The sequence below is a fragment of the Balaenoptera physalus genome (assembly GCF_965194825.1).
Source record: "Balaenoptera physalus genome assembly, chromosome: 3".
Taxonomy (NCBI): domain Eukaryota; kingdom Metazoa; phylum Chordata; class Mammalia; order Artiodactyla; family Balaenopteridae; genus Balaenoptera; species Balaenoptera physalus.
In genome coordinates, this window is record NC_138890.1 from 112560598 (window position 1) to 112576046 (window position 15449).

General features: G+C 35.6%; 1 protein-coding gene across 2 annotated transcripts in view; it reads right to left on the reverse strand.

Annotated features, from left to right (window-relative positions):
- ATG10 (autophagy related 10) overlaps positions 1 to 15449 on the reverse strand; it is a 302663-nt gene that overhangs the window by 232959 nt on the left and 54255 nt on the right. For both annotated transcript variants that reach the window (XM_082458279.1, XM_082458278.1), the window contains exon 3: positions 12476 to 12583. In XM_082458279.1, coding sequence (XP_082314405.1) covers positions 12476 to 12583 — 108 coding nt within the window. The remainder of the gene's footprint in view (positions 1 to 12475; positions 12584 to 15449) is intronic.

Below are 15449 nucleotides of genomic sequence, written 5' to 3' on the forward strand. Positions count from 1 at the left end.
CCCACCCATCAACCATCAAGCAGATTAAGGTTTTACTGAGCTCTGCCCACCAGAGCAATAGTCAGCTCTACCCACCACCAGCCCCTCCCATCAAGCCTCTTAGATAGCCTCATCCACCACAGGGCAGACAGCAGAAGCTAGAAAAACTACAATCCTGCAGCCTGTGGAACAAAAACCACATTCACAGAAAGATAGACAAGATGAAAAGGCAGAGGACTATATACCAGATGAAGGAACAAGATAAAACCCCAGAAAAACAACTAAATGAAGTAGAGATAGGCAACCTTCCAGAAAAAGAATTTAGAATAATGATAGTGAAGATAATACAGGACCTCAGAATAAGAATGGAGGCAAAGATCGAGAAGATACAAGATATGTTTAACAAAGACCTAGAAGAATTAAAGAACAAACAAAGAGAGATGAACAATACAATAACTGAAATGAAAACTACACTAGAAGGAATCAATAGCAGAATAACTGAGGCAGAAGAACGGATAAGTGACCTGGAAGACAGAATGGTGGAATTCACTGCTGCGGAACAGACTAAAGAAAAAAGAATGAAAAGAAATGAAGACAGCCTAAGAGACCTCTGGGACAACATTAAACGCAACAACATTCGCATTATAGGGGTCCCAGAAGGAGAAGAGAGAGAGAAAGGACCAGAGAAAATATTTGAAGAGATTATAGTCGAAAACTTCCCTAACATGGGAAGGGAAATAGCCACCCAAGTCCAGGAAGCACAGCGAGTCCCATACAGGATAAACCCAAGGAGAAACACACCGAGACACATAGTAATCAAATTGGCAAAAATTAAAGACAAAGAAAAATTATTGAAAGCAGCAAGGGAAGAATGACAAATAACATACAAGGGAACTCTCATAAGGTTAACAGCTGATTTCTCAGCAGAAACTCTACAAGCCAGAAGGGAGTGGCATGATATATTTAAAGTGATGAAAGGGAAGAACCTACAACCAAGATTACTCTACCCGGCAAGGATCTCATTCAGATTCGATGGAGAAATCAAAAGCTTTAGACAAGCAAAAGCTAAGAGAATTCAGCACCACCAAACCAGCTCTACAACAAATGCTAAAGGAACTTCTCTAAGTGGGAAACACAAGAGGAGAAAAGGACCTACAAAAACACACCCAAAACAATTAAGAAAATGGTCATAGGAACATACATATCGATAATTACCTTCAATGTGAATGGATTAAATGCTCCAACCAAAAGACACAGGCTCGCTGAATGGATACAAAAACAAGACCCATATATATGCTGTCTACAAGAGACCCACTTCAGACCTAGGGACAGATACAGACTGAAAGTGAGCAGATGGAAAAAGATATTCCATGCAAATGGGAATCAAACGAAAGCTGGAGTAGTAATACTCATATCAGATAAAATAGACTTTAAAATAAAGAATGTTACAAGAGACAAGAAAGGACACTACATAATGATCAAGAGATCAATCCAAGAAGAAGATATAACAATTATAAACATATCTGCACCCAACACAGGAGCACCTCATAAGGCAACTACTAACAGCTATAAAAGAGGAAATCGACAGTGACACAATAACAGTGGGGGATTTTTTTATAACACCTCACTTACACCAATGGACAGAACATCCAGACAGAAAATTCATAAGGAAACACAACCTTTAAATGACACAACAGGCCAGATAGATTTAATTGATATTTATAGGACATTCCATCCCAAAACAGCAGATTACACTTTCTTCTCAAGGGCAGATGTAACATTCTCCATGATAAATCACATCTTGGGTCACAAATGAAGCTTCGGTAAATTTAAGAAAATTGAAATCATATCAAGTATCTTTTCTGACCACAATGCTATGAGATTAGAAATAAATTACAGGGGAAAAAACGTAAAAAACACAAACACATGGAGGCTAAACAACATGCTACTAAATAACCAAGAGATCACTGAATAAACCAAAGAAGAAATCAGAAAATACCTAGAGACAAATTACAACAAAAACATGACGATCCAAAACCTATAGGATGCAGCAAAAGCAGTTCTAAGAGGAAGTTTATAGCAATACAAGCTTACCTCAAGAAACAAGAAAAATCTCAAATAAACAATCTTACACCTAAAGGAACTAGAGAAAGAAGAACAAAAACAACCCAAAGTTAGTAGAAGGAGAGAAATCATAAAGATCAGAGCAAAAATTAATGAAATAGAAACAAAGAAAACAATAGCAAAGATCAATAAAACTAAAAGCCGGTTCTTTGAGAAAATAAACAAAAATGATAAACCTTTAGCCACACTCATCAAGAAAAAGAGGGAGAGGACTCAAATCAATAAAATTAGAAATGAAAAAGGAGAAGTTACAACGGACACTGCAGAAATAAAAAGCATCCTAGGAGACTATTACAAGCAACTCAATGCAATAAAATGCACAACCTGGAAGAAATGGACAAATTCTTAGAAAGGTATGATCTTCCAAGACTGGACCAGGAAGAAATAGAAAATATGAACAGACCAATCACAAGTAATGAAATTGAAACTGTGATTAAAAATCTTCCAACAAACAAAAGTCCAGGACCAGATGGCTTCACAGGTGAATTCTATCAAACATTTACAGAAGAGCTAACACCCATCCTTCTCAAACTCTTCCAAAAAATTGCAGAGGAAGGAACACTCCCAAACTCATTCTATGAGGCCACCATCACCCTGATACCAAAACCAGAGAGAGATACTACAAAAAAAGAAAATTACAGACTAATATCACTGATGAATATAGATGCAAAAATCCTCAACAAAATACTAGCAAACAGAATCCAACAACACATTAAAAGGATCATACACCATGACCAAGTGGGATTTATCCCAGGGATGCAAGGATTCTTCAATATACACAAATCAATCAATGTGATACACCATATGAACAAACTGAAGAAGAAAAACCATATGATCATCTCAGTAGATGCAGAAAAAGCTTTTGACAAAATTCAACACACATTTATGATAAAAACTCTCCAGAAAGTGGGCATAGAGGGAACCTACCTCAACATAATAAAGGTCATATACAACAAACCCACAGCAAACATCATTCTCAATGGTGAAAAACTGAAAGTATTTCCTCTAAGATCAGGAACAAGACAAGGAAGTCCACTCTCACCACTATTATTCAACATAGTTTTGGAAGTCCTAGCCACGGCAATCAGAGAAGAAAAAGAAATAAAAGGAGTACAAATTGGAAAAGAAGAATTAAAACTGTCACTGTTTGCAGATGACATGATACTATACATAGAGAATCCTAAAGATGCCACCAGAAAACTACTAGAGCTAATCAATGAATTTGGTAAAGTTGCAGGATACAAAATTAATGCACAGAAATCTCTTGCATTCCTATACACTAATGGTGAAAAATCAGAAAGAGAAATTAAGGAAACAATCCCATTCACCATTGCAACAAAAAAGAATAAAATACCTAGAAATAAACCTACCTAAGGAGGTAAAAGACCTGTACTCAGAAAACTATAAGACACTGATGAAAGAAATCAAAGATGACACAAACAGATGGAGAGATATACCCTGTTCTTGGGTTGGAAGAATCAATATTGTGAAAATGACTATACTACCCAAAGCAATCTACAGATTCAATGCAATCCCTATCAAATTACCAGTGGCATTTTTTACAGAACTAGAACAAAAAAATCTTAAAATCTGCATGGAGACACAAAAGACCCTGAATAGCCAAAGGAGTCTTGAGGGAAAAAAACGGAGCTGGAGGAATAAAACTCCCTGACTTCAGACTATAATACAAAGCTATAGTAATCAAGACAATATTGTACTGGCACAAAAACAGAAATATAGATCAATGGAACAGGCTAGAAAGCCCAGAGATAAACCCACGCACCTATGGTCAACTAATCTATGACAAAGGAGGCAAGGATACACAATGGAGAAAAGACAGTCTCTTCAATAAATGGTGCTTGGAAAACTGGACAGCTACACGTAAAAGAATGAAATTAGAACACTCCCTAACACCATACACAAAAATAAACTCAAAATGGATTTGAGACCTAAATGTAAGGCCAGACACTATAAAATTCTTAGAGGAAAATATAGGAAAAACACTCCTTGACATAAATCACCAAGATCTTTTTTGATTTACCTCCTAGAGTAATGGAAATAAACACAAAAATACACAAATGGGACCTAATGAAACTTAAAAGCTTTTGCAAAGCAAACTACAAAGAAGACAAAAAGACAACTCTCAGAATGGGAGAAAATATTTGCAAACGAAACAACGGACAAAGGATTAATCTCCAAAATACATAAACAGCTCATGCAGCTCAATATTAAAAAAACAAACAACCCAATCAAAAAATGGGCAGAAGACCTAAATAGACATTTCCCCAAAGAAGACATACAGATGGCCAAGAAGCACAGGAAAAGCTGCTCAACATCACTAATTATTAGAGAAATGCAAATCAAACCTACAATGAGCTATCACCTCACACCAGTTAGAATGGGCATCATCAGAAAATATACAAACAACAAATGCTGGAGAGGGTGTGGAGAAAAAGGAACCCTCCTACACTGTTCGTGGGAATGTAAATTGATAACAGCCACGATGGAGAACAGTATGGAGGTTCCTTAAAAAAACTAAAAATAGAATTACCATATGGCCCAGCAATCCCACTACTGGGCATATACCCAGAGAAAACCATGATTCAAAAAGACACATGCACCCCAATGTTCATTGCAGCACTATTTACAATAGCCAGGTCATGGAAGCAACCTAAATGCCCATCGACAGACGAATGGATAAAGAAGTTGTGGTACATATATACAATGGAATATTACTCAGCCATAAAAAGGAATGAAATTGGGTCATTTGTAGAGATGTGGATGGATCTAGAGACTGTCATACAGAGTGAAGTAAGTCAGAAAGAGAAAAAAAAAATATCATATATTAATACATATATGTGGAACCTAGAAAAATGGTACAGATGAACTGGTTTGCAGGGCAGAAATGGAGACACAGATTATATGGACACCAAGGGGGGAAAGTGGTGGGGGTGGGGGCAGTGGTGGTGGTGGGATGAATTGGGAGATTGGGATTGACATATATACACTAATATGTATAAAATAGATAACTAATAAGAGCCTGCTATATGACAAATAAATAAAATTCAAAAATTCAAAAAAAAAAAAAAAAAAGAAGCCGATTAGGTTATAGGTTCTCACTACACCCAATACCCTCTCTGAGTTTTGCAAAGTGATATTACTCAGGTACCAAGAGCCTAGAGAAGAAAGAAGATTCGGGAGAATATGGAGCATGTCCCTGCCTCTATATAAGACTTCTTGGTTTTCACAGCCAAATGCTAAGTTGCTTTAAGACCCCCTAAGATTTTATTAGGTAATTCAAATAATTTTAGTGCCACATCTCTATATGTGGTTTCTGATGAGTTCTATGAGTAAGTAAACACACACTTCTGTCATACAGTAGTTAAAGAAATATAGTTTGTGTAATAAATACTGTATCTAGTGCAATAACCCACAATTTTATTAGAACTGAAAATCCTAATCAGACCTGACTAGTTTTCAGAATATCCTATACTATCCCCTCTCAAACACCACAGTACTCTGTGGCATATATTTACACTCTAAATTAAACAAAATTAAAATTTACTTTGCCTTTGAACATTTTCATAATACCTCAAGAAAAACACAAAAATGGTATTGTGGGATTGGGGTCTGCTGTATTAATAGTTATTTACTTTAAAAATCCACTTATCTATCAGCATTAGATTCATTAAATCAATAAATAAATACTGACTGACTATTACAGGTACCTTTATTTGCATCTACACACATTAAATATAACAGACTTTCTGGTATGTTAGCATTGCTTTAATAATTACATTTTCAAATACTAGTGGTAATCATGCTTATTACTCATCATTCACATTTATCAACATGTCTATACTTCAGTCTAAAAATAGCAGTTGCTTTACAGAGAAATTGTTAACACTGAGAACAGTAGCTTGTCATTTAGCCATTATATATTAAAAAAAAACCCCACAATATTCTGACATATGAGTCTATTTCAGACATACAAAATAGAACTCATCCTAGAAGCCACTTAATAAAATCCTTAGGGCAAATGTGTATATTTGAAGACCTGGTTACATCAGAAGATCATCAATCTCTGAATATGTTCTTTTGGCAATTGAGATCATCTCCTGTTACTAATTCTCAGCTTTACGCTTCAGGGAATTTATGATAGGTTGTTTTTTGTTCAGGGCTCCCTATAATATTCTACCTGCCCTGGACTAAGGAAAGTCCCAGTTAGTGGACTACAAGGCCCTAGGACAAAAATCCCTTTTTCCAGTAGCATACTATTACTATTTTTATGAATCTATCATTTTCATAGTTTTAAAAAATTTAATCTGAAGGTGTAACCTCAGGCTTTAAAGTAATGAAGATAGTAAATGAATAAATAAAATATTCTCAATACCCATCTCTGATACCTCATCAAAAGGAAGAAATGGAACTTCAGACAGAAGAATCCAAACTTCAATAATATAAAAAAATCACTGACCAACCTAAAATAAATATTTATGGGTATCTAAATTGAATGAATCAAAGGGCAAAATCTGGGCCATCTCTATTCTATGAAAATGATTCAGAATTTCATAAATGAAGAAGTTAGAGATAAAAATAAAATGCAAAGCAATGTCAGACAAAAGCTAGTTCTACAGGAAGGACTTTCAGGCATTTCCCTCCTCTAAGCATTCATTAATAATTTTTACTACTCATTACTAACAATCAATATCCATGTTGAACATTCATCTCATTGTTTCCTTTTATTTAGAGTGGTTTAATGTTAAACATGATAAAAAAAACTTACACCTTGTTTCTTCATTCTAGTCATTGTAGTCTTTATTGGCCAGTGAGTTAATTTATAACCTTACAAAATATATTTTATTTACTTATTTATTTATTTATTTTTGGCTGCGTTGGGTCTTTGTTGCTGCACGGGGGCTTTTCTCCAGTTGTGGTGAGTGGGGGCTACTCTTCATTGAGGTACGCAGGCTTCTCATTGCGGTGGCTTCTCTTGTTGTGGAGCACAGGCTCTAGGCGCGCGGGCTCAGTAGTTGTGGTGCACGGGCTTAGCTGCTACGTGGCATGTGGGATCTTCCCGGAACAGGGCTCGAAACCGTGTCCCCTGCATTGGCAGGTGGGTTCTCAACCACTGCGCCACCAGGGAAGCCCACAAAATATTTTTAAAGTTTAGTAGTTATTTTGCAATAATATTCACATGAGTTTTAAAGGTTAATAATGACTAATTTTCCTCAAAAAATTGTCTAACATGAATATAGAGCCTTTGCTCCCACTTCCATTCTCAAACTATTGTTTTATTTATGTAAATAAGGCTTTGATAAGACTTTCCACAATAAGCTCATATTTGTTAAAGCATTTAACATGTTAAATCATGTTTTTCACTAGTGTTAAATGATATCTTAATTTCTCTAAGAAAAGTCTTCAGTTAAATCCAAAAAGTCCTAAGTTGATAAAGTGAAGTATTAGCACCAACATCCATTTACAGAAATTAGTGTTTCGGACTTACCTTGTGTCGCAGTGATTAAGGATCCGCCTGCCAATGCAGGAGACACGGGTTTGAGCCGTGGTCGGGGAAGATCCCACATGCCGCGGAGCAACGAAGCCCATGTGCCACAACTACTGAGCCTGCACTCTAGAGCCCACGAGCCACAACTACTGAGCCTGCATGCCACAACTACTGAAGCCCGTGCGCCTAGAGCCTGTACTCCGCAATGAGAAGCCATTGCAGTGAGAAGCCCGTGCACCACAACAAAGAGTAGCCCCTGCTCGCCATAACTAAAGAAAGCCCGTGTGCAGCAATGGAGACCCAACACAGCCATAAGTAAATAAATAAATAAATAAAAATTAAAAAAAAAAGAAGTTAGTGTTACATATAAGATATTCAAGAACCAGTGTTGATTGTGTTGGCTCCTGTTGAAAATATTCACTTAACATTTATAAAATTTTAAATTGAGGCAATGAATTTCTCTTGGTCACTGGTAAAGAAAAGATCTTGTTCAAAAATTGCCACAGTCTTGTTATTTCACAAACTCAGAAATGTCACAAGCAAATCATATAAACTACTCTCAACAATAAATGTCTTATCTAATGATTAACCTATAAGAACTCCTGTTCCCCAAAACCAGAACTAAGATACCCCAATATATTCAATAGATTTCTGAATATCATCTCACTCTTTTAAGTATCATTTTAAATTATATTTTAAAAATTCAAAAAAGACATAGTTTATGATTTTCACAAATTACTTCACTTATATATTCCATTATATTTCACTTTGATTTTTTAAATCCTGTTTATTAAAGGATTAAACTCACAGGCATAAAAATCATGAATCCAGCTACCCTTCTACAGTCAAGACTGCCGGTTCTGGTGAGAACAAAGAAGTGAGTTACTTCCCACTTCATACATGGCCAATTTTTTTAAAAATCTTTTTAAAGCAACTATTAGTAGAGGCATTCTTTCAAATAAATAGGAAATGTGATATACAGATATGGATCAGGCTTCAAATTCTAAAGAGAATTCAGAGGTCCGCTGGCTCAGTCTTCTACACAATGCAGGACTCCTTTCTATAATGTTAGAGGCTAGGTTATAAACTGGTGGCCTAAGGACCATTTGAAGCCCATACACATAGTCTATTTGGCCTGCACAGTTTGTTTGTTTTTCAATTAAACCCACCTGGAGCTGCATTCCTACTGCCCCTTTGGATGAGCCATTCCCTCTCCACTTCTCCACAGCTCCCACCACTTCCCATCACCCCACTTCACTCACTCATCATCTGCCTGGTGCTTTAAGCATCTGAACATCTCCATCAGTGACCACTGTTCTGGAGAAAGGGTTATCTACTCTGTGGCTGAACATCTCCATGAAAGGGAAGGGAACTCACAACTTTGCAAGTCGACCAATTTCACTGTAGGCAACTCTAAACAGTAGAGAGACTTGTCTATAATAATTTCCAGACACAAACTAATTCTATCCTCAGAAACAAAATGAGTCTACTCTGTCTTCCACAGGAAAGCCTTCTAGATATCTTAAGACAACTAACCTTCCTAGGTCTTCAGAGCTCCCAAATAGTCCTCATAATAATATATTTTCAAGCCCACCCATGGCATGCTTCTTTGAATGGATAAACCCTACTTATGATTTATTTTCAACTATTATTTATGGATTCATTCATTATGCATTCTAGCTACCAATGTTGCTCTTCACATGTAATAATGTAATATTTCCTTTAGATCAGTGATTTTTAAACTTTCTGGTCTCAATACTCCTTTATACTTTTAAAATTCATTGAGGATTCCAATGAACTTTTGTTTGAGAGTTATGTGTATGGATATTTACTATATTCGAAATTAAAATTGAATTTTTAAAAAAATTTGTTAATTCACTTTAAAAATACATAGTAATATAATAGCAAATTTCTATGAAAAATAAATGTTTTCCAAAATAACATAAATGAATAAGTAAAGCAGTATTGTTTTACATTTTGCAAATATTTTTAATGTCTGACTCAATTAAAGATAGCTGGATTCCTATAACTTTCTGCATTCATTCTGTTTCAATATCACACATAGGTAGCCTCTGGAAAACTCGGGGAGAATGGAAGTAAAAAATGTAAATAATATTTTAATATTGTTAAATAGTTTTGACCTTGTGGACCCCTTGAAAGGGTCTCTTTCAGGGACCCTCCAGGGGTCCCCAGACAATATTTGGAATCCATTTATAAATACTTTCATTAGTGTAGCTTAGGTTCCAGTTATTTTCTCTAGCATCCATGGCATTCTTTTCACTTATCTTGAGCTTATGGTCAACTAAAATCACTCGCTCTTTCTCAAACAAATTGCTGTCATGTCAATGCAGACCTTATACATAAATTTCCCTACAGATGCCATTTTGTTGGCTTCAGGTTACACTTTGGTAGTAGACGCTGTTGGTGCCCTACCCAGGTCTCCTTAAGGCTGGTATAATTGTTGGCTGATAACACACAGCAGCCCCCTTCTCTGAAGAATTTCTCAGTAATACTGGAGCCATCTTGCTTGGGAAGCTATGTCTATCTCTACGTCAGCCAATGACTGACTGACAAACCAATAACTTACAGAGTACAAAAGGTCAGCCTCAAGGACACAAAGTAGGACTAATTCTGGGTATCTGTGCTCCAGAGCTTCAAGGAGATCAGACTAAAGTTAGTCTCTAGTGAGACCACAATCTTCCTTAGCTTTTATCCGTTGTTCTGTCCTGCTTCTGGCACTCTTTTTCTCCTAAGAACACATCCCTAGTAAGTCATTTTAACAGGAATCTCCATATCAGGCTCAACCTAAGACATTTTTTATCTCATCAAGATTATTGCAATATCAACTCTACCATACACCATATTAGCTAACCATCTCAGCTGTACACCATCTCAAATATGCTAAGAATTCTATTATAAAGTACTGCAGTGGTTCTCAAAGTGTGGTGGTCCCTGTACCAGCAGCATCAGCATAACATGGGAACTTGTTAGAATTGCAAGTTATCAGGCCCCAGTCCAAACCTACTGAATCACAAACTCCATCACAGAGATGTGCTGTAAGTAACTAATCCACTACTGTTGAACATTTTAGTTTCTATTTTTCCTATTATAAATAACGGTAAAATGAATATACTTGCATGTAAAACTTTGTGTACATTTCTGATTATTTTATAAGTATTTGTCTGCAATTTACTTTGATGTAAAAGTACTGCATCAAAAAAGAAGATGTATTGATAGATGAATCAGGGATGGATATGTAATACAGCAAGCACAGCAAAGTGTTAATGGCAGAATCCAGGTGATGAGTACATGGATGTTCACTGCAAAATTCTTTCGACTTTTTCATATGTGTTTGCAATTTGTTGGGAAATGTTGAAAATGAAAAATGTTGAAAAAATATATTTTATGAAGCTAAATTCCTAGAATTGGAATAGACTGTTCATAGTATGTGCACATCTTCAAACTTTGTAAAGTTAAAACATCAACCAGAAAGTGTCAGTTCCCTCACACACTGTCAACACCACTTTTTAGTGCTTTTCAAATGTCTGACAACTTGTTAGGCAAAAACTAGTAATTTATCTTTTAAATCATCATCTCCATGTGCATTTTTTAAAGCTAATATATAATGAACTGAAAAGCTTCCTAACATGCTTGGCTTCAGATAGGATGTTGGTTATTTGAACCAGGAAACAGTAATCAAGATTTGAACACCTACTCGGGGGCACTTACCTTATTACCAAGCACAATACCCTCAAGAATAACTTGCAAACTAAATTGTACAGGCGAGAGTTACTTCCAGGCCAGCATCATACACAGGCAGAGGGGGTTAGTGCTAGACTGCCCTAACAGTCAAGGGGACTGATTTAACAGGTCCTAAGAAAGGACTCTTCCTTCACAAAAAAGTCTCCTTTCCCATTTTACCAGGATACTCAGAATTCTAAGCATTAGAGTTCTTTCTTTATGTTGAAGCAATTAGATTCCCACCGATTCAATTTTAAAATTCAAGTATTTTACTTCAATATGGGTTCCACATAATTATGGTGCATCCATAGGATGGAATGCAGTGGAGCTATTAAAAAAGAACTATGGATATCTACATCTACTGACATGGAAAGATGTCCATGCTATGCTTGTTCATTGCAGAACACAAGTATGTATGTGTGTGTATGACAGAAATATGTATAAGGATACTTACTAAAATATTAATAGTGGTTACCTCCAGTTGAAGGATATAGGGGAGTTTTTTTACTCTTTTAATATATTTCTCTATTGTTTATTTTTACGATAGATATATACAAAATTTTATTAACAATAAAGGCTATTTGCTATTTGATAAAAAGAAAATTGAAAATAGCCCAGAAAACCATTAAACCATTATTAGTACCTTATTAAATTTTAATTTAGCAAGATTTTCAAGTCAAGGTTAAAGTTGCCTAAGCAATGAGACCCAGATCTAGCATACTTTAAAGGACATAGGAGAAAAATTAAAGGCAGACTAGGTAAAGAGATCTCCATCCATGTATTAAGCAGCTGAGGTATAGGCCTGTATTATCCTGGGGGGATTTCACTGGGAAAAAATCAACAGGCAACGGAAGGCATCTGTGGTCTTTAGATGCAAGAGAAACCAAAAGGGTGAAGGCTTACTACAATCTGTATAGACCCGGAGTGAATCTTAACTTTACCACAGTTTCTGCTCTCAATATTATAGAAAATAACCTCCTACAAATGATGTTCACTTCTCCCCCTACAGCAGGTCCAGGATCTGATGGCAGTTAATTTTTCAAATATATTATTTATCAGATTTAAATTTTTACTTTATACTTTACAAAGACTGAAAAGGAAAACATGACATGTTAAATCACTCACCTCCATGGGAAGACATGTTTGTACACGGGCAGATGTTCCTCGATGTGACACTGCAGTCCCATTTTTAATTTGAAACTGTGTTTTGCACATGTAGCCATCAGAACAGTCCTGTGTTCCATCACCAAACAATACATAAGAAAATGCCAATTATTGTAAGAAATCATCATTCTAATATCTACAGCATCTCATAAGTTCCAAACCGAGCAATGAAAAACTAAGTATATTAAATGAGATAATATGGATAAAGAAACTCATCCAATACCCCTGTACATAGTAGGTACTCAATAAATAGAAATTTTAATCCCCTACTTTTCACACCTATTAATGATGTTTCCTCTTCTCTTAGATTAAATCTCTTTTATTCCCCAAGCATTTCAAAGCATAGAATTCATAGAACACAATGGGTTTGCAGCTGTTTAAAAATATCTAAACTTATAGAAATATCTTGTCACATAATTAATACTGATGTCCATGGCATATACAGTAATAGAAATTTTAGGAGGACATGCATCTTGAAGCTAGAAGGGACCCTCTATTTCAATTTCTTGTTCGAGGGAAGATCTCCATTAAAAGGTCCCAAGAGGTAATCATTCAGCACCTTCCTAAGCACTTCCAGGAACCTGCACTTCACTCCCTTACATGACTACCACCTCCATTTTGGCATATGACACATTGTTCATTGAGAAAGTTTAGTTCTACATTGCACTAAAATATCTCCCTTTAACCTTAATTCACTGGTTCTAGTTCTGCCCTCTGGAGTCTAAACTCTTTTCCACAGAGCCATTATTCAAAGAGTTGAAGACAATTACCACCATTTTCAAATGTTTGTTGTAAGATATGATTTCCAAGCCCTTCACCAGTTGCATTTCTCTCCTGTTTTTTATACTTGCTGTTAAATACACTAATGGATGATGTTCATCTAATTGTGGTCAGTTTCATTTTTTTTAAGGCAAAACTTGTTTGAACTTAATGAAGTCGTGTAAAAATGTAATAACTCATCATGCACAAACATACTCACATATCAATGAATATTATTAATTCTCCACCAAAATGTCACACTAACATTCATATTTTAACAGAATTAAAATAATTAGAATTAAGAAAAACATGGTTACTTAATCTGACGTAGTAAAAAAAAATACAAAATAGCATCCAAACTAAAAAATTCATAATTCACTTAAATACTTTTACTAAGATTCAAATATCCAGTTTTTAACTATAAAATAAGACAATTTTAGAGTGTGAGCTATTTAATATTGAGTATTTTTAAAAATTTGTGTCATGACAACTATGTAAGAGCATTTGATATTAGGTAACTATCCTGGGTTGAATCATATCCTCCCAAATTTCATGTCCACCGGGAACTTTGTTTGTGACCTTATTTGGAAATAGGGTCTGTGCAGATGTAATCAAGTTAAGATGAGATCATACTGGAATAGACTAGACCCTAAATCCAATATGACTGGTGTAGTTATAAGAAGAGGGAAATTTGGCTACAGAGACAGACACATGGGAGAAGGTCATGGGAAGAAAGAGGCAAAGATTGGAGTGGTGCATCTACAGGCCAAAGAATGCCAAGGATTGCCATCAACTACCCAGAAGCTAGAAAAGGCACAGGAAGATTCTTCTCTAGAGACTTTGGAGGGAGCATGGCCCTGCTGACACCCTGATTTCCAACTTCCAACTTCCAGAACTGTGAGAGAATAAATTTCTGTGTTTTAAGCCACCCAGTTTGTGGTACATTGTTATGGCGGCCCTAGGAAACTAATACAGAAACTATATTTTCAGAGAAATCTGGTGGCACCTTTATAATACCTCCCAGTTAGTTAGGCTGTCATCCCACCAGGACTCACACAGGGGCCGCCCTGCTGTTTGGTCATGATCAACACTAGTTCTGATTGACTGCAGCCAACTCATTCAGACTGGTTGATGCCACTACCATAGGTTGTTAAATATTTTGAATATCCTTCCTGCCTGTAAAGTAAGCTATTAGGCATCGAATACTATCATCTTTTATTATTTCACTAAGGTTCTACATTTTGTAGATGGAATTATTGTTTTAAATTCTAGTGAAAGCTATTCTCTTTTCTACTAGATTTGAACCAGAAAGATAAAACCCTGGCAGTGTCGGCAGCCATCGTGTGATTAAATGGAGCCTGAGAATAAAGCCAATGCAGAGGAAAGCAAGGCCATAATATGCAGAGACCAGATCCTGATTACACTATTTATACCAACCATACCTGAAGCTAGCTCTATCCTCAAATTTTTCAATTACATGGACCCCAAAAGTCCCTTCTTTGCTTCACCCAACTTAAGTTGGATTTTCTGTCACTTGTAACCAAAATAATCTTTTTATAAAGTGACCTATATTGCATTTACTAGTTTAAAACGAGATTTTCTACTGTATTGTATTATCACTCTCATTATGATAATCAATACCTGATTATATAAAAGATTTACCAAATTCAATAAAACCATAATAGTATGTGTTTCTGAGAAAAAGTACTCACAGTCTGCAATTTAAAAATAATCTAGCGACTTTGTAGTCAGCAACTTTGCTAAGTTTGTTTATAGACTATTTTTGATTTTATAATTATAATATCTGTATCATCTATTAATAAAGACGGTTTCACTTCTTTTCCAAAAAAAAATTTTAAAAAATAAAAATAATCTAACAACAGAGAAAAAAAATCATAGGCTATTCAGAGAAAAGTTAGAGCTAAACTGTGTGTACTGAGTATAATTCATCAAATGAGGAAAAATGTTCCATTTCATATTTTCTATACCTGAGTGCTGGTCATACAACCTCTTCCTAAGGGAAGCTACAATTTAGTAAAACTCTAATTACAATGCAAAATACACCTCCTTTGACATCAAAGAGGTGAGTCAGAAATTCCTGTACACCTATGTTATAAAATCTAAATAAATTATCTGGTATCTTTTAAGATAGAGACGTTATTTTCAGTATTACTTA